Consider the following 18,800-nt stretch of genomic DNA (forward strand, 5'->3'; position numbering starts at 1 on the left):
TTAGGGGTTAAATTGACAAAATCCAAGACCAAGGACCATATTGCAATAGACGCGTAACTTTGGGGTTCCAATTGAAGTTCATCAGGGTCTTAATTACATTAAATCCAAAGTTTAGGGTCAATTAGGGGTTCAATTGCAAGAAATTGAAAGATGGAGGACTAAATTGAAATTCTATTAAAATCCCTAATTCAGTCCAAACCGGCGTCATTTTGCATAAAAAAAAGAGGACCAGACAACGCGTCGTCTGCTCACTGTTCATTGTCTTCCCCGTTTTACCCAAAAGAAACAGCGTGGGAGCCTACTTTGCAGGTCCATTAAATGCTTGATTTCTCCATCAAATCAAACAAAACGTGCACGAAACGGATCCCCTGACATTCCTCTATAATCCCATGTGAACGTTTCAGGATGAATGACAGCACGGAGACTCCGGCGATGGCATGAATAGGTCAATTCAGGCAGCCTTTTCCTGCAGATTTGACAACTCAGGGAGGCTACTTTGAACCAACGGTTGGGATCCTTCCCATCCAAATCAAGAGCTGAAATTTTACCCCGGTGAAGACGAGATTACCCTCTTCCACCTTCTATAAATAAAGTCTTCGTTGATGTCCTGAGGGAGGAGAAAATTGAACGCAAAGTTGGCCAAAAACCAGCCCCCACTGCCCCGTTTCTGCAGTTTTTCTCTCCCTCTCTCTCCGCCGCTCCAGCCACCAAACGGAGCCACAAACAGCTTCTACACCACCAGCTCCACCACAGGTATCCATCCCAACCACACGCCCGAAACAGTCACCGTTTCTTCCTCTCTCACACCTCTGCAGAATCCTTCTTCCTTCCCCCGTGATCGACTCCGGCCACCATTCCTCCCAGTGACGCCATCGAAACCATCAGCTCAGCCTCCTGATCACATCCGTAACCACCGCTCCCGGTAGTTCTGTCCTCCGCCAACCTCCATTTTCTGCAGCCATTACGGTTGCATGCAGAACGTGAACCACTGTTCATGTTCTGCAAATAATTCACATTGCACCACACTGGCCCAGCCCAAGCCCAACCCAAAAAACTAAAAAAGAATATTCTAGGCAGAGATCGGCCCAACTATTTTGGGCCGATGTAGGCCCACCTCTTTTTGGGTTGAGCTCGGCCCAGTCAGCTGGGCCGGCCCAGCCCACATGTTTTAATAATATTTATTTAATATATATAATATAATATTATATATATTTCTTAAAAAAAACGAAAAAATCCAAAAAAATTTCAAAAATCATTTCAAAAAAATTTCATTTTTTCAAATATTTTTCTACCAATTTTTCATAATATTGAGTTGTATATTTACACTGTAAAATACAAATCCGGTATTAAAATACCCGGTTTTCTCCGAAACATTAAAAAAAAAACAGATAATATTTTGTTTTCATGCATACGGCCAAATTCTAAAATTTTTCCAAGCATATTTTCTATAAAAAAAAACAAAAATTGCATCTTTTTCATGTTTAAAAAAATCAAAAATGGATATCGTAACCAGTTTATGATTATCTATTAGGATTTGGCCAACATGTCAAAAATCTTTTTCCATCTTTTTTTTTTATCCAGATGTAGACTTTAGTATTTGTGGAGGTGTAAAATTACACGATAAAGTACACCCTCAGCTATTAAAAAACAAGGTGTAAATAAATGCGATGCTAAATTTCAGAATTTAGAACGTTTAGGATTTAACCTGATAAGGTAGAGACTCTCTCATGAAGAGAGATCTACCTTGAGCCCTAGATAAGACCAACGAATAGAAACCCGACTTAGAAAAAAAATCAAACAACAATGCAGCTTACCTTAGGTAGGGTGCGCTGGGGGTGATGCGTCTTCCCCTTGCACAACCAGTCCTTTACCCAGACTCTCGCAGACCATAGGTTCCTAATGACCATAATACTAGGTGGCGACTCCTAAACATTAATCATAATTTTATGATTAAATCCAAAAAACCTTCCCAACACATAACACCTCACATAGGAGGCACGACACGAGCCTCCGCTGTCGCCAGACGTCGCGCCCCCCCGCGACATATATTATTTAAAAATCACCCTATGATGGAAAAATAAAGGTTGAGAAAGACCAATGATATTGGTAAGGCTAAAATTTGAGATCGATATAATTGATAGATTTATTTACATTAAAAATTAACTCTCTAGAGTTGAATGATCAAATAACAACAACTAACTTGTACGTAGTTCTCTGTTTATGCAAATGCAATTCACGAAGATTTTTTTTATTTCATGGCCTTCCACAATATTTTGGTCTCCACAGGACAAAGACGTTCGTGAATCTCATGTAAGATTCCTATTCGTGTTTACTGTGTTATGTTGTTTTTATAAAAGTATTTGAAAATCTCATCTAATTTAATAACCTTAAGAAATAAAAAGGAGAAAAAAAACCTCAAAGAGAATTAATCATTGAATGTCTTTTATGTGCAAAACGTGTTGAGTACTGTTTGTGAGACTCGTGAGGGCCGCTTACTATTCGACCATATCTTATAAGTTGTGGCAGCTTGAAATCTCGTCGTGTACTCAAACACAATCACTCCCTCAAGAAAAATCTCTCTCTGATCTCCTCTCTCTCACACTCTCTCTCTCAATGGCATTGTCTTGTAGTGTTTCCTTGACAGCTGCTTCTGGCTGGCCATTTCCTCAAAACCGAAATTCAGAAAGGGTGAAGCCCATCCTCAAAGAATTTAAGCCTTCCCTTTCGAGCACTAAAAAATGGAGCGTTTCACGAAAACAGACATTGGCTTCTGGTCCCACAAAACAGAACCCCATAACTATTAATAATGTAATTATATATATATGGATTTTGCACTTGTAACCGTGTTTTTCAAGGAATTTTTAACGAAATGTTTGTCATTTAAAAAATAATAATAATAATAATAATCGGCCTTTATTGCCTTATGAAAACTTAATGTCACTGGAACTGCTTTTTTACCCTTGCAGGATGATTCTGACACTGGGTATGCAGAAAAGTTGCAGACATTCAAGCATATTTTGAGGAAAGAAGGAGAGGAACCAATTCAAGGTCTCGCCATGATTGATGCTATCCAACGCCTTAGCATTGACTATCATTTCCAAGAGGAGATTGATTCGATTCTAACAAGGCAATCTATGTTATTAAGCACCATTCATAGCGACAATCTCTATGAGGTTGCGCTTCGCTTTCGATTGTTGAGACAATAAGGTTACCACGTATCCGCAGGTTGTTAATTTTTAATGTTTATCCCGTCTTCTTTTCATGCTATCTATGTGAGGTTATGATCCTTACGATTGCTTGTTTATCTCGAGATTTACATGTGGTAGGAGTATTTGACAACTTCAAGGACAATGAGGGAAGATTCAAGCAAAAACTAATAAGTAGTGACATCAAGGGCCTAGTGAGTTTATATGAAGCTTCACAGCTAAGTATAAGAGGTGAAGATGAGCTGGATGAAGCTGGAGATGATAGTTATCAGCTTCTACGTTCAAGTTTGACACATCTAGACTATAATCAAGCTAGATTAGTTAGGAATTCTTTGGACCATCCACATCACAAAAGCCTGGCGAGTTTCACGGCCAAATACTATTTTAATGATGAGCCAAATGGATGGATTAGTGAGCTACAAGAACTTGCAAAGACCGAGTTTGAGAGGGTCCAATCCCAACATCAACACGAAATTGTTGAGATCTTGAAGTGAGCTTGATTGTGACTAATTGATTTTATATCCATGCTATCATTCACAGAATTCTTCTCACGTAATTTCTTACATTAATGTGCTCATTTAGATGGTGGAAAGACCTCGGATTGTCTACGGAATTGAGATTTGCAAGAGATCAACCGCTTAAATGGTATCTGTGGTCAATGTCATGCCTCACGGATCCAAGTCTTTCAGAACTAAGGATTGAGCTCACTAAACCCGTCTCTATGATATACATAATAGACGATATTTTCGATGTTCACGGCACTCTTGATGAGCTCGTTTGCTTCACAGAAGTTATCAACAGGTCATCATCAGTTGTAGGATTTATTATTCAGTACATGCATCAAGTTTGAACGTACGTACGTAGTTGATTTCTTAATTCTCACTCTCTCCCATCATCGTTTTAGATGGGACATTGCTGCCGCTGACCAATTACCGGACTACATGAAGATATGTTTCAAGGCTCTGAACAATATTACAAACGAAATCAGCTACAAGATCTACAAGGAACACGGGTGGAACCCAGTTGACTCTCTCCGAAAAGCAGTACGATATCCCACAACAATTTTCGTGCAAAAATCTAAGATTAAGCTATGATAAGAACTTAATTTTCTAACACACATAATGATTGTTCGGTTGATTTTTCTGCAGTGGGCTAGTTTGTGCAGGGCGTTTCTTGTGGAAGCAAGATGGTTTGCCTCTGGGAAGTTTCCGAGTGGTGAGGAGTACTTGAAGATTGGGATTGTCAGCTCTGGTGTCCATGTAGTTCTGGTTCACATCTTCTTTCTACTGGGCCAAGATATAAGCAAGGAAAATGTAGACCTTATTAGCAATTTTCCACCCATCATATCATCTACAGCCACAGTTCTGCGCCTGTGGGATGACTTGGGAAGTGCCAAGGTAGCATCAAAGTCTATCATCTTCCTATTTTAATGTCTCTCTTTTTTGGGCCAAGTCGGGACCAGTGATTTTGGCAATCGAAAGTCTCTTTGAATTAGCGTGTGTGAGCAAAATTGCAGGACGAGAATCAAGATGGCCATGATGGATCATACGTCGAATGCTATCTGAGAGAAAACGAAGGATCATCGTTCGAAGACGCTCGAAACAACTCAACCAGGAATGCCTCTCTCCAAATCCACAACTTTCTCCAAGGCTTCTCTAAATATTGCAAGAATGGTCCCCTTGATGTACGATTAGACGACAACCATCGCCTTCCGAGTCTTGAGGAGCATATGAAATCTCTCCTCCATGAAAATGTGTCTCAGTGAAAAAAGAAAAAAAAAAGCCCACGACTCCATATTATAGTTCCAGAGGGACCATGGACATGGTTAGGCAGCCTGTGAGCTAGCTGCTTTCACTAATATGTACAGTACAAAAAGTAACTTGCTTTTGCTGCCCTTTCATATTCTGTTTGCTACGAGAGTATTAATAATGAAATTAAACTCCACCACCACTTCCTCCTCTTTTATTATTATGATGACCAGTTACAATCATTAATAGAATATAAAAAAAAATATTTACAAGAAAAATATTTACAAGAAAATTTTTTTTATAAAAAATACTTTTTATTTATAAAATATTTTATGTAAAATAAACGGATGTTTAATTTCTAGTGAAGGGAGCATGGATATGGTTATGCTGCAACCTATGAGCTGGCTGGTTTTATTAAATATAGTACGAAAAATGGAAACAAAAGACATTACAGCAGAATAAATTCCTTTCAATATTCTTTTCACGAGAGTATTCTTCATATTTTGTTGATGTATTACTTTCCAAGGTTTTTTTGTAATCTCTTCCACGTCTCTTTCTCTGTCTTTGTTAACGTATTTATTTCAAAATAAAAATTTAGGCGTGATATTTTTGCATATGTGGTGGAAAATGTTTTAATCATGAACACTAAAAGACAAGAGAGGCTCTCAAGATCAACAGTTTTTGTACCTTCTTGTTGATATTTTTTTTTAATATTTTTTATTTAAAGATATATTAAAATAATATTTTTATTTAAAAAAATTATTTGATATCAGTACATCAAAATAATTTAAAATAACTAAAAATATTAATTTAAAATAAATAAAAAAATTTTAATTTTTTTAAAAACATTTTTGAAATACAAAAACAACCATCAACTATAACTCTAACATTAACAACTTTGGCAAAGTTTTTTTTTTTTTTTGCCTCAAATTAATTTTTTTACTATTATCAAAGTTTGAATACCATCAAAAATACTAATATCTTGTATTTTTTATAATCTAATTGTAGAATATTAATTTTATTTAAATTAAATTGAAAATCATCATAAAAAGTTATATTGTTAACTCAAAAAAAAAATCTTTATATTAGGTTTATAATAAAAATTAAATTTATGAAACTAACTAAAGAAAAAAATATAAAAAATAATTTTAAACTTTTACATTGCTAAAAAGTGCTTTCATATATAAAAAAACAGTAAAAATCTTGCATTGGGAAAACATAAATAACCTCTAAAATATGTTTTTCGAACTCAATACAAATTTGAAAAGGGAAAGAATAAATTTGCCCTCATATATATTGTTGCACCCTCGCGGCGGAGCATCGACCCTCCCCGGGAGCGGGGATTCCATGTCGGGGTTTTTGTTATGTTTTTTGTAAACAAGGGAGTCGCCACCTAGTATTATAGTCACTAGGAAACCTAACTAGTCTTTCAGAGATTTTAAGGCAAGGGATTGGTTGCGTCAAGGAAAGGTTTTAGCACCCCTTGTACGCCCTACCTAAAGTAAGCTGCTTGGTGTTTGGTTTGCTTTATAATTGTTATGGTGTTGGTGTTTTCTAATCCCATCAGTTTTTTTATGATAGGTTCGCTATGATGAATAGGCCTGGGTTCAAAGTCTAAAAGTAAGAACTCTTGGCCAATATAGATCATTCATTTAGATATGTCTACAGGGTGACAAGAAAAACCGATGTAGATCTCTTAAAATCTGTATTTGATTTGAAATAAATTTATAACCTATGAATTAAAAGATAGCTCCCTCTCATCTCCCCTGTTATCTGCGTTGTTCTCTCCTTCTCTTCTTTTTCCTTTTTCTACTCTCTCCCTTTCCTCTTTTTTTTTGTTTTTTTTTTTGTTCCTTCCCCCCCCCCCCTCTAGGTCAATAGAGGGGGCTTATATATAGCTTAATATACCTCTATTTAGGACAGATTCAATGCATTAATCTAGGATACAAATCCCAACTGATTTGCAGCCAAATAATACAAATGAGGAAACTACAATATTCTCATTGATTATGTGTTGATTCTAGTGATTTCTTTCCAACATTAACACATCATCCCAGCCATCTATGTTAGGGATAAAATCCAACCATTAGATGATGGTGAGGTTCGTCTCTTCATGGCATTTTGCAGATGTCAAAAGTTGTTGTCTCTTATGAATTAAAACTGTACAAACGTGATCTGCAGCTCCAAAATGGCAACTAGCAGGAAGTTGCAGAGAAAAGAAAAGGAATCAAATGGGGAGGGTTGTGCAGAGAAAAAAGAAAAGAAATCAGACGGGGTAGTTGTGCTCAAAATTACCATGAACAGTACCCTACTAATTAAATCCTATGGGGCTGTTTTTACGCTGCCAAGTAACAAACATTATTGACGTTTTCTAATCCAGTCCCTGTTTTTTTATTCCTCGAACGAAACCGATTTACTTTCCAAAGTTTGAAATTTATCCTTAATTAATCTGATAAATCCTTAAAACATTACATTGGGTCCCTCGAATCAAGACCTGGAAAAAAAAAACTCGGGTCGGAATCCTTATTGCGATAGGATTCTCTTCTTTTCCATTAAATGTTTAAATGAGAATATCTTAAGCTTATGATATCGAAATCAAGCTATTTAAAAGCCTAAATTCATCAGCACGTACAGGACTAAAACTTCCATGAAGGATTTAAAGTGACATAAAATCGTTTTGAAGAACAGAATTGCAACAAAACTCAACTGGAAACCATTTCGCGGCAGGATTCTCTACTTTCACATTAGATATTCAAATGCAATATCTTGAGCTTCTGATATCGAAATCAAGTGATTCAAAAGCCCAAATTCATCTACGCTTTCAGAACTACAACTTTGATGAAGGATTCGAAGTGAGATAAAATCATTTTAGAGAATAGAATCTGGCAGCAACTTGGTTGGTCAAAAAAAGTCTCCTGATCTAATTTAGAAACTGACAATGTCGATCATCCCAATATGACTGAGAGTATGACCTAAGAACAATGACCAACAAAATTGTGATGGAAGCATAGTCTTTAGTGCAAAACTCGGGTCAGAACTCTTCTTGCGGCAGAATTCTCTACTTTCACATTAGATATTCAAACAGGAATATCATGAGCTTCTGATATCAAAATCAAGCGATTCAAACGCCCAAATTCATCTACACTTGTAGAGCTACAACTTTCATGGGGGGTTCAAAGTGAGATAAATTCCTTTTAAATAATAGAATTTGGCAACAATCTGGTTGGTCAAAAATATTTCCTGATCTGATTCAAAAACTGACAATGTCGAGCATCCCAATCTGATTAAGAGTCTGCCATAAAAACAGTGAGCCCTAGGACCCAATAAAGGTATAGGTAAATTTTTCAACAAGTCATGAGTGAAAGAATGTAGCTAGGATGGTCAGATATCATATGAAACCAAATTAGAATCAGAGTCTAAGTTGAAACAAAAAAAATTGCGACAGTAGCAAAATCAATTTTTTAGTTCAAATTCTGAGGGATTTATCCAACCTTAAAAACAAGATGAAGAAGGAACGAATTTAGCATTATGAAGACTCCTAGTCAGTCTAAGAAACCTGATGATTTTGGCAGCAAAGGGGAAGGATAAAGAGGACAAAAAACAGCTCAAACAGGGTTCGACAAACATTTCTTCCTTCTCTGTTTTTGTCAATCTTGCAGCAAACATGAGCTAAACTCCTGCATTTGGTTCAAAAGGGGTACACACCATCTTTGGCACGTGAGGTTCAAAATGAGTAACAACATCTATTAATTGGATCAACGAAGTCCCCATCTATTCAAAATTTTGATCAATCTTAATGCACAAATTGTTGACAACAAATGGATACATTTGAGACTTTGCATCAAGTCTCCTTACACCTAGATATGAGCTTTTAGAATGAAAAAAAATTAGGAGCTCAAATTTAGGGACAAAAATTCACTAGAATAGTGGCCTAAAATGCCTACCTTGATTGTTAATGGTAGAACAGGGCGTAATCTACTTGAGATAAGCATCATACTCTTAAACAAATTGTCCATGATTAGTGTATTTAGGTTTTAATGGCGAGAATATTAGTAAGCCAGTCTCCCCATATGATGATCAAATTTTCTAATCAAGTTTTAAACAGATTGTACACTCTCACACCTGTTTGCTTATGCCTAAAAGAAAATGAAAAAGGCAGTAATCTCCCTTGAATTCCAACCTTGATAATGGTGTGGGAACCAATCACCTTAGCATATGAGACAACAAGTGTGAAGTCATTTTCCATGTTCTTCAAGTGACTTGGACTCGAGTAAATATTCAGACAAGGGATGGAGGGAGGAGGGACTAGTTTTTGTGCAGTGAGCCTCCTTGTAAGTTCGAACACCCAAAAACAATTAATCACAAGTTCAAAACCCTAAATCAAGTATGGATTCAATGAATTTCCTGCAGAATGCACACAGTATATTGGGTACTTTCAGCCATCCAACTTGTTCCATTGTTGCAAACTGCGAACCTGTTCATTACATCCATCCAAATACACCCGCAGACAAGCGCACACATGAGCACAAGGAAGAAGAAGAAGAAGGCAGTTCTACATAGCAATCCTAATACAGAGTTGCGCACCCATGCACACAAGGAAGAAAGAGAAACAATTTCTTGCATATGCTGTCCACACACCAGTGTCAGACTCAAACTTTTTTGGCTAATAAACAAAAGAAGAACCCAAACGGTCCATTAACTTCATTTCATAGAACTTGATCTAATATTTAATTGAAAGTAACTATACATACAGAGAGGCACAACATTTTCTGTTCCTATATTTCTCACAAGAACAGCCAGTGCAATTAGAAGCAACTCAAGATGTAATCGATGAAGTAATACAATGAAATTTCCAACAAGTGAAATTAAGTCATGCCAACAGGATAAAGAGGAAACTCCAGTCCATGCACATTTCCATCGGATTTATTTTGTTTGATTTTAGCTCTTGAGTATTTCTCGAGGGTGCTAACTAAAACAACAATCATAAAATCACATTCTTGCTCCGGGGTTTAGTTAAATTGGAACACTTCAGATTTGAGAACAGTGAATTTCCAGAGAAACAGATAAAGCCAACTAACACCACATTCTCATATTGATTCCCTTTATCAGTTCTAAACAATATCTTTGAAGTTACCTAGCTTCCAACTTCGTTAAACTAGTAGTTAACATCTGCATTTGAAACATATTTGGAACACATATTATATGCCTAAGAATGCACAGATGATCATACTCAGCTGCCCTTCCAATGGATCTTAAATTTCATATCCTAGAAAGGATAGAATATAGGGAGTGTGGGGTAGATTTCAGTATTCCTCAAGGCTATTCACTCCCCTGTATTTGAACTTTCTAATATATGCTTCAAACGCACTGCATGTGTGTGTTACTGCATCATAAATCTTTTAAGACTTCAATGTTCAGCTTCATCTCGATGCAAGCGAGTAAACACTCTAAATCTGCCCCATGATCTGTGGCAAACATAGTGATAAAGAACATCATTTAACTAAATATTAAGCAATCATGTAGATTGAGTACTAAGGGGCTCATATACAAAGGCGACAACCATCCAAAGCCTTCATTGCTCAAAGATGAATTTTCAGACAGATAGAGGAACGTACAATACAAGAAATTGCATCTCAAAGCAATTTCAACTGTGAAATAGTTTAGGACTTCATTGGTGCATTCATAACAGGCACTCGACTGTGAAATGATGCGTAACAACATGAAAACAAAATCTAGCAAATCTAACAATATAAAATTGATATAAAATAAAAGCAGAGCTTGCAAATGTCATTGACAAGTTAAAAGATAGATTGACTACCACGACCATAAAATACAAAACCAAACAAACAGAAAATTCTGGAGTACTACTTATTGAAAAGCATCTCCAAGCTAAAATGTTTAGAATTATTTAACTCCAAATGCTTAGTAAACTACTTATTTTCTAAACATTTGCAGCTTTACCAGATAAAAAGTCAAAACCATAAAGGACAATACATAGCTAAATAGAAGGCAAATTCAACTTATAAGAATAGGTATGATGTGCATCCCCAAGATTCACAAGCTCCTTTGCTGCTTCAATCCTTGACTCCTTAGCCAATGCATCCACCACGCTTTGTATCAAAGCATTTTGAACAAGCAACTTGCTACAGAGAACATCCTTGCAAATACCATAAGCAAACATAAAATCACCCTTCTGAAGGGCAAAAGGAATCAAGCCCTCCAAAGTCAATTTATCCCGTTTACAATCACTTCTCCCTATTTCATGATACCAATGCTTAGCTTTCTTCAAATCCCCATCATTAACAAACCCTCTAATCAAAGTGCTGTAACTAAAGGTATCAAGTTGAATCCCCTTACTCTTCATTTCTTCAACAACCTTAACCGCATCTTCCATTCTCTTCTCCAATGTCAATCCAAGCAACTTCGCATTATAACTTCGTACATCTGGTTCAACATTCTTTTCCTTCATTTGCTCCCAAATCCTCTCCCCGTCAACGAACCTTCCTTTCGCATAAAACCCATGTAAAAGCGTATTAAAAGTAATCAAATCAGACTCCAAGCCTTTCTTCTCCACCTCATCTAGCAATGTAACAGCCGAATCCATTGAGCCCATCTCGCAAAAAGCCTTAAGGACTGTATTATACGAAACCAAATCTGGTTCAATCTCTAACTCCTTGGATAGCCCTTTGAACAACCCTTCTGCTTCATCAAACTTCTTCGAGTTAACACAAGCCCCCAACAACGCATTAAAAGACACGACCGTCTGAGCGCATTTTCTTTCAAGCATTTCGTCGAACACCTTGCGTGCATTATCGAACATGCCCGCTGAACCATACAGAGAAATCAAATGAGCATTAAAACCCTCTTTATATATATCCTTATATTGCTTCTGGTCCTCTAAAATTTCTTCTACGTAGTTAAATTTCCTGGCGGCTGCGAGGCGGCGAACGGCTTCTTTGTAAACGGAAGGTTTTGTGCGGAAATCCTCGTCTACAGATGCAATTTTGAATTTCTCGACGAGTTGCTCAAGATTGCGTTCTTTATATATTTCTTTACAGAAAGATTTGGCTTTGGTGCTGTCGGTGGCGGTGGCAGAGGTGGCGGTCGATAATGTACGGCGGAGAAGCCGGCAAAGAGACGACATCTCTATTTTGTGGGTGTGGTGTTGGAGAGTTCGCTGTAGAGGTTTATGGAGGGTTTTAAGGGGCTCCAAAAAAGAAATACACGACCCGTCGTTTTCTTTTTTAAATGTTTTGTCGTTTAACCTTTTTAATATTCATCTAAAAAAACCTTTTCCATGTCTTCTTCTTCTTCTTGTTGTTATTATTATTATAAACTATTGCTGATAAATATAACATAACATTATTTTTATATTATACATTTCAATTTTTTTTATTATTTATACTTAAATTGTTTATATTAATCTTTTATCGATGTGGCATAAACATTTAAAGATTTTCTATAAATATTAAATTGTAATATATATATATATATATATATATATATAAAATACATTAAGGTAATGTTTAATATGTTTGATGAATATTTGAAGTGTATTGAACTGAATAATTTGTCATAGTTTATGGTAGATATTAAATAAAAATGAACAACATATTGTAGTGATAATAATAGTTTTTATCTTGTCTAATATTTAAAATGTGGACTGTAACATATATTTTAATCTAAAAATTTAATTTACTTTGTTTTTAATATAATGAATTAATATTTATTTAAATATTATTTTATTTTGAACAAAATCACAATTTATTAATGTTAATTAACATTTTTTTTTGTTTTGTTATTGACCAACTTGAACTCACTTGTAATTAATTGCTTCAAGTTTGAGTTTTTTAAACAAATTAACGTAAAAAGAAAAAAGAAACGCAGTACTCTGAAGTTATGGGAGGAGGCATTGTAGAATTACCAAAACAGAAACTATCATAAGCTGACGCCATAAATAACAAGTGATCTCAAGGTAGATGCACCACATTCTGACATTGATCTCAAGGTCCCATGAGAGATTTGATTCAATCCTTCTACTCTGAAGTTAGCATCAGATAAAGTCATTAACATCATGGAAGAACATGGGGATGGGGTTTTTCATCAATAACGAAGACTAGATCTGCTGGTATAACATGTTGCTGCTATTCATTCCCTTTCTCAGGGAAGGTGATCTTTGTGCCTTTCTTCAACCTGGGTTCATGTCAACGATTAGAATCTCCTCCACCGGCACGAGCTTGTTGCAAAACAAGAAAAGTACAAGTTCGGTGAAATAATCTAGCAGCAGCAACTAGAGATTTGGCAAAAAAAAAAAACATTAAAAGAACATTTCTTAACATGCATTTGATTCTTTAATCTACCAAGTAAATCCCAGCAGGCAATGGATTATTGAAAATCAAATGGGAGGTTGATGCTCAATTTGATATAAAAAAAAAAAACAGAAACCCCTTGGAGAAATTCAAACTAGAAGGGACTATACTTCAGATAGAAACCAAGGGGAAATGTAATTAACATAAAAGGAAATTCTTAATACTCACCCACTAGCATCAAAAGTCTCCCTAGATATCTTTATTCTCTTGCTAGCTCCCTTGTAAAGCTCTTCAAGACTACAATGCAGCTTATTCTCAATTGGAGCAGCTTTTCTAGGAGCACTTTGATGCATTGACCCTCCACTTTCACCATAAGAATTAAAGATATCATCACCAAACATCCCACCTGGTAACCTTGTTCCTCTCATCCCTCTACTGCCACCTCTCATCCCACAAAATGGACTTGAGAACTCGAGAAATTCAGCAAAAATGTCATCATCATTTCAAGGATTGAACCTAAATGATGTGGGCCCATCTGCTGCAGAAAAGAATGAAGCTCCAGCACCACCAGCACCAGGTGGTGGTACTTGATCCTTTAAACCCTCTTCACCATATTGGTCATATACTGCTCTTTTTTGTGGATCACCAAGACCTGCGTGAAAAAATTAAATTTCAATACGCACACTAATTACGGTAGATATTGAAATACCTGAAAAATAATGCATCAACTTCAAAGACAAGCACAAACAAAACTCTAATCTCTCTACTACCATTTGCCTACTAAAAAATAATGCATCTTTTTTATATCCCTCTGCTGCATAATCATACAAACCAAAAGTTTCTCTTCCCTTTTCCTCTCTCAGCATCCTAGCATATGTCATCTTCCATTAGAGAATCTTATCTTAAGAAACACTCATTTTCCCTCTTTTCTTCCTTCCATTCCTAATAATTACCAAAGCCTTTTTTCTGTGAATTTTCCTCTTTACTCCTGCTGTAAATCGCCATGCAAGACATTTTTTTCCACACAACCCCCACCAGTAATAAATTAAGACAAAATAAAGGAAATATACACCTCTATCTAACCACATTTTCTTTAATCTCCTCATAAATTTAGAGAAAATCTCAGAAAAAAAAATATAATTTTAGTAAGCATCGTTAATTACAAATTTTAACTCACTGTAACAAACAAACCCTAACTTAATATAGAAAAAAATCCCTTGTTAGCCCAAAAACCTTAATTCCTAAATTTCACCGAATCAAAATCCTAACTACCCCAATTCTACAAGAAGAATCAAACAAAAAAAAAACCAACTTTAAGAAAAAAATATATCAATAATTCAAAAAAATGAAAACATTTCTGAACTATCATCAAAAGAAACCCAACTCGTCTCTCGCTCCATCTCCAGAGGCTACAACGTAGGAGTCACCATAGGAGGCCTGGTAGTCATTTACAAAAGACAGAAGAAAAAGCCCATGAGTACATCTCAATCTTCTTCTACATGGAGAAATGAAGAAAAAAAATACGAGATATATAGCTTAATTGATGATGTTCTAGATTTGGTTTTCTAGAAATTATTAGTTCGAGTCTTACAAATTTTAGGGTCACTAGAGACTTACATGGTCATTAACTTCAAAGTTCATGGGATTAGTTGAAGCGCACGCAAACTAGTTCGAACACCCACATTAATCTAAAAAAAAAAAAAAAAATAACCAAACTTCTGTAGTGTTATATTTTATATAAAGATAGTATAGTTATTTCATAAATAAAAATCTTCTATAAGGAATTGATCATTTTTTCTTCCCTTTTATTTTTAGATGACTTTTTTTTTCAAAATTAAAAACAAAAAAATAAATAAAATAAATTTTTGGATAAGAATAAAAACTATTAAGAATTTTAAATTAGGCATATATTTTCTTTGAATTTTACATTCAAGTCCTATTATTTTAATTTGGTAGTTTTACAATAATTTCAAAACTAGTTTCATCTAATAAAGCTACAAGAGGATTAAATTAAATGAAAAGAAATGAAAAAAATAAAAGGGTTAAGTGCTTTACTGTATGAACAGTGTAAAACACCTGTTTTTCACCTCAAATGTTTAAATATTTTTAGTAATTATCTCTAGGACATTCTATTATTATTACTACTACTTTAATTTTTAATAATTTCATATTGTTCAATATCTAATTTATAAAAATTGTTACAAAAAAAGTCCAATAATGATTGTCCAATGCATTGATGTTATCTTTTACACGTAACTACTCACTAAAATTGAGGATGAAACCTAAAACACCGTGTATAGAAATTCTTAAGTTAATACAATGAACGAAAAAATGATGTTTTTTAAAAATAAAAAGCTATAACTTTTTTTATTATAAATAAGTATAATCACAATCATGCATTAGAGGGCACGCGATCATAAATGAATTCTAATAATAATTCCGAATTGACAAAGAGTCTAGTTCTTCTTGTTGATTTTATCACTTTTTTCCTTGTAAATGTAATATCCCTTTAATTATAAAATGAGAGCCTTTTCACACATAAGGGTTACAAACTTGACATAAAATGAAAACGAAGCATGCATATGCAGATCAGAAGTGAGGACACAGATTGACTACCACTGCAGCTAGAAAAAAGAAAAAAGAAAAGACCAAACTAAGAAAGTAGTGGGGAGTACCACTGATCAAAAAGCATCACCAAGCTACGAGTTTGTGAGTTTTCTAACTCCTAGCTCCAAAAAACCCTCCTTTCCTCGACATCTGCAGCTATACCCGACGAAAAACAGAAACCAGAGAGGTCTATGCATTGCAAGTTGGCGTTGGCAATTTCAACTTATAAGAATGGGCACGACCTGATTCCCCGTGACCAACAAGCTCCTTTGCTTCTGCTATCCTTGACTCCTTAGCCAATGCATCCACGACACTTTGTATCAACGCCTCCTGAACAACCAACTTGCTATGGATAACATCCATGCAAAGCTTAAAAGCGAAAGCTAAATCACCCTTCTCAACAGAAAAAGGAATCAATGTCTCGAAAATCAAACGATGCGGTTTACACCCATTTTTCAACATCTCGCCATACCAACGCTTAGCTTCGTCAAAATCATCTTCATTAACAAACCCTCTAATCAAAGCATGGTAACTAAAGGGATCATGTTTAATCCCCTTGCTATTCATTTCTTCAACAACCCTAGCCACATCTTTCATTCTCTTCTCTGATGCCATTCCAAACAACTTGGCGCTATAACTCCTTATGTTTGGTTCAACATTCCTCTCCTTCATTTGGTCCCAAATCCTCTCCCCATCAACAAACCTTGCATTCGCATAAAACCCATGTAAAAGTGTATTAAAAGTAATCAAATCAGGCTCAAGACCCTTCTTTTTCATTTCATCCAGCAACGAAACTGCCGAATCCAATGAACCCATCTCGCAGAATGCCTTGATGACCGTATTATACGAAATCAAATCTGGTTCAATCTTTATCTCCTTCGATAACCCTCTAAACAACCCTTCTACTTCATCGAAATTCTTCGAACTAAGACAAGCTCCCAACAGCGCGTTTAAAGACATGACCGTCCGAGCGCATTGTCTTTCACGCATTTCATCAAACACCTTGCGTGCGTGATCGAACATGCCCACCGAGCCATAAAGAGAAATCAAACGAGCATTGAAACCCTCTTTTGATATGTCCTTGTATTGCTTTTGGTCCTCTAGAATTTCTTCTACGTAGTCAAATTTCCTCGAAACTGAGAGACGGCGAATGGTTTCTTTGTAAATGGCAACTTTGGTGCGAAAGTGCTCGTTTACGGAGGCATTTTTGAATTTCTTGACGAGTTTCTTGTGGTTACGTTCTTTGTAGATTAGATAAGAGAGTGATTTGGCGGTGTCAGAGGCTGCGTCGGAGGTGATGGTTGTGGCAGCAGTAGCTGCGGTGGAGAATGCGCGGCGGAGAAGGCGGGAAAGAAACGACATCCCTTTCTTTTGTCCTTTTGTTTTTTTTTTTGGGGGGGGGGGGGCGCTTGTAGGGTATGACCCTTAAAGAAATAGACGACTTGCCGCTTCATCTTTCACTGAAAGCATGTCGTTTGTTTTTACTTTTAGTAAAAGGTATTACCTTTTAAAAAAAAATTGGAGTGAGCTTAAACTTCACTGAGCTCACACCAATCTTTTTATGTTAACCATGTCTTTCTGAATTAAATCTAAATATTAAATAATTAAATATCAAATAAATCCACTAAATAATAAATTATTACCAATAATTTATTTATTTATTTATTTATTTATTTATTATTATTATTATTATTATTTTGGTACATATAATTTGTATAAAAACATTGATATTATCTTTTTCTCATAAAGCAACTACTTTCTAGTTTCTACTTATCAACGTATTCATAAGATTCTCTTAGTATTGACGTTAACCATTTTTATTTTTTATTTTTATTATTTTTATTTTTTTTTATTATTATTATTATTGAAAACATTTAGATAATGAGCGTATTTCACACACAAAAAAAGGTAATTATAAAAGAAAAATTAAAATTTAAGCTTTAAGCAGAAAGTTTTTAGTCTGACAATTGGCTTACTTCTTATGAATAATTTCTAGGAGAAGTACAAAAGTAATTTGATAAAGAATTGTTTGGTTACTGTTTTAAAACAGAAAAGATAAAAATAAAGAAGATATCTCTTTAAAACTGTTTCATAGATATATTCATCTCTTCTCTTCAGTCATATTGCAAGGGACATATAAAAAAATAAAAATATAAGAAGTTTTTTTATAGTTTCATGGTAACTAGAAATCCTAACTAATTTTTTAAAAGTTCTAGGTAAAAAATTAATTATATGGTAAAAAAATATCTTTTATATATCATTAATAAAATAGTAAGTATATATGGTAGGTCTCTTAATTAAGAGACCTTGTATGCATCTATTATTATAGAAAAATCATTATCTAAATATGAATGATTATTCTAGATGGAGAGTCATGATAGTTTATCATGTCCTTAATACTTATATTGTAAAAGATTGTTCAAGATCATGCATATAATCTTAAAACTTGATAATATTCAAGTTTTTTTAATCTGACATGTTCACCAAACTCGTGTTTCTTTGGACTTGGCTGATTATTAAATTCAAGTTTTTTGAATTTAGCATGTTCTCCAAACCTATATTTTTTTTTAATTTAATTGATTGTTCAGTTCAATTTTTTTTTGGATCTAGCATATTAGTCAAAATCACATTATCTTAAACTTGGTTAATTGTTAAATCTAAGTATTTTGGGTCTAATAAAATCTATTTTATTTAAGAAGATTTTATAAAAATCTTTAACAAAAGTTAAGTACTTGTGACGAAATCAATTCCATGGTACCTGAATTATTCTCTATCTTTAAAGGACTTGGAAGTCGGGAAGTTTCTATTGGGTAGTTAGATTCAGCAAAAACTGAAGTATAGGGTTTTGGAAAAATTAAGTTTCCCTAGAAACTTTTGAGAATCTGATACCATGATGATGTGAATGTTGTCAATCTATGTGCAGTAAAATG

The 18,800-nt window shown here is 34.9% G+C and overlaps 3 protein-coding genes and 1 pseudogene across 7 annotated transcripts; 1 reads left to right on the forward strand and 3 right to left on the reverse strand.

The window, feature by feature from the left end:
• Positions 1–2,585: 2,585 nt before the first annotated feature.
• On the forward strand, positions 2,586–5,156 carry LOC133703907 (probable terpene synthase 13; annotated as a pseudogene).
• A 5,531-nt stretch (positions 5,157–10,687) lies between these two features.
• Positions 10,688–12,155, reverse strand: LOC133702946 (small ribosomal subunit protein mS79 (rPPR3b)-like). The gene has a single exon (XM_062127290.1). The coding sequence runs from the start codon at positions 12,096–12,098 to the stop codon at positions 10,953–10,955; it is 1,146 nt and encodes a 381-aa protein (XP_061983274.1). The 5' UTR covers positions 12,099–12,155; the 3' UTR covers positions 10,688–10,952.
• A 719-nt stretch (positions 12,156–12,874) lies between these two features.
• Positions 12,875–17,257, reverse strand: LOC133703093 (small ribosomal subunit protein mS79 (rPPR3b)-like). Of its 5 annotated transcripts, none has more exons than XM_062127512.1 (4): positions 15,939–17,257; positions 14,648–14,700; positions 13,492–13,915; positions 12,875–13,147 (listed from the first exon to the last, which is right to left on the reverse strand). In XM_062127512.1, exon 1 carries the CDS (start codon positions 17,230–17,232, stop codon positions 16,060–16,062), a length of 1,173 nt encoding a protein of 390 aa, XP_061983496.1. In that variant the 5' UTR covers positions 17,233–17,257; the 3' UTR covers positions 12,875–13,147; positions 13,492–13,915; positions 14,648–14,700; positions 15,939–16,059. The 5 variants fall into 5 exon arrangements, with proteins under 5 accessions (XP_061983496.1, XP_061983495.1, XP_061983497.1 ...); XM_062127511.1 differs by having other exon boundaries at positions 12,875–13,190; XM_062127513.1 differs by adding an exon at positions 14,881–14,951 and having other exon boundaries at positions 12,875–13,915.
• Positions 13,488–14,277, reverse strand: LOC133703634 (mitochondrial protein import protein MAS5-like). The gene is made up of 3 exons (XM_062128251.1): positions 14,217–14,277; positions 13,780–13,915; positions 13,488–13,707 (listed from the first exon to the last, which is right to left on the reverse strand). Exons 1-3 carry the CDS (start codon positions 14,275–14,277, stop codon positions 13,488–13,490), a joined length of 417 nt encoding a protein of 138 aa, XP_061984235.1.
• Positions 17,258–18,800: the final 1,543 nt, after the last annotated feature.

The sequence above is a fragment of the Populus nigra genome, chromosome 9 (assembly GCF_951802175.1).
Source record: "Populus nigra chromosome 9, ddPopNigr1.1, whole genome shotgun sequence".
Classification (NCBI taxonomy): Eukaryota; Viridiplantae; Streptophyta; class Magnoliopsida; order Malpighiales; family Salicaceae; genus Populus; species Populus nigra.

What these genes read in the sequence shown, in the direction of transcription:
- LOC133702946 (XM_062127290.1), bottom strand. Translation starts at nt 12,098, where the DNA reads ATGTCGTCTCTTTGCCGGCTTCTCCGCCGTACATTATCGACCGCCACC.
- LOC133703093 (XM_062127514.1), bottom strand. Translation starts at nt 17,232, where the DNA reads ATGTCGTTTCTTTCCCGCCTTCTCCGCCGCGCATTCTCCACCGCAGCT.
- LOC133703634 (XM_062128251.1), bottom strand. Translation starts at nt 14,277, where the DNA reads ATGTCTTGCATGGCGATTTACAGCAGGAGTAAAGAGGAAAATTCACAG. An exon ending in TTCACAGAAAAAAGGCTTTG is followed by an intron (nt 13,916 to 14,216) that starts GTAATTATTAGG and finishes TTTTTCACGCAG; the next exon opens with GTCTTGGTGATCCACAAAAA. An exon ending in GATGGGCCCACATCATTTAG is followed by an intron (nt 13,708 to 13,779) that starts GTTCAATCCTTG and finishes TTGTGGGATGAG; the next exon opens with AGGTGGCAGTAGAGGGATGA.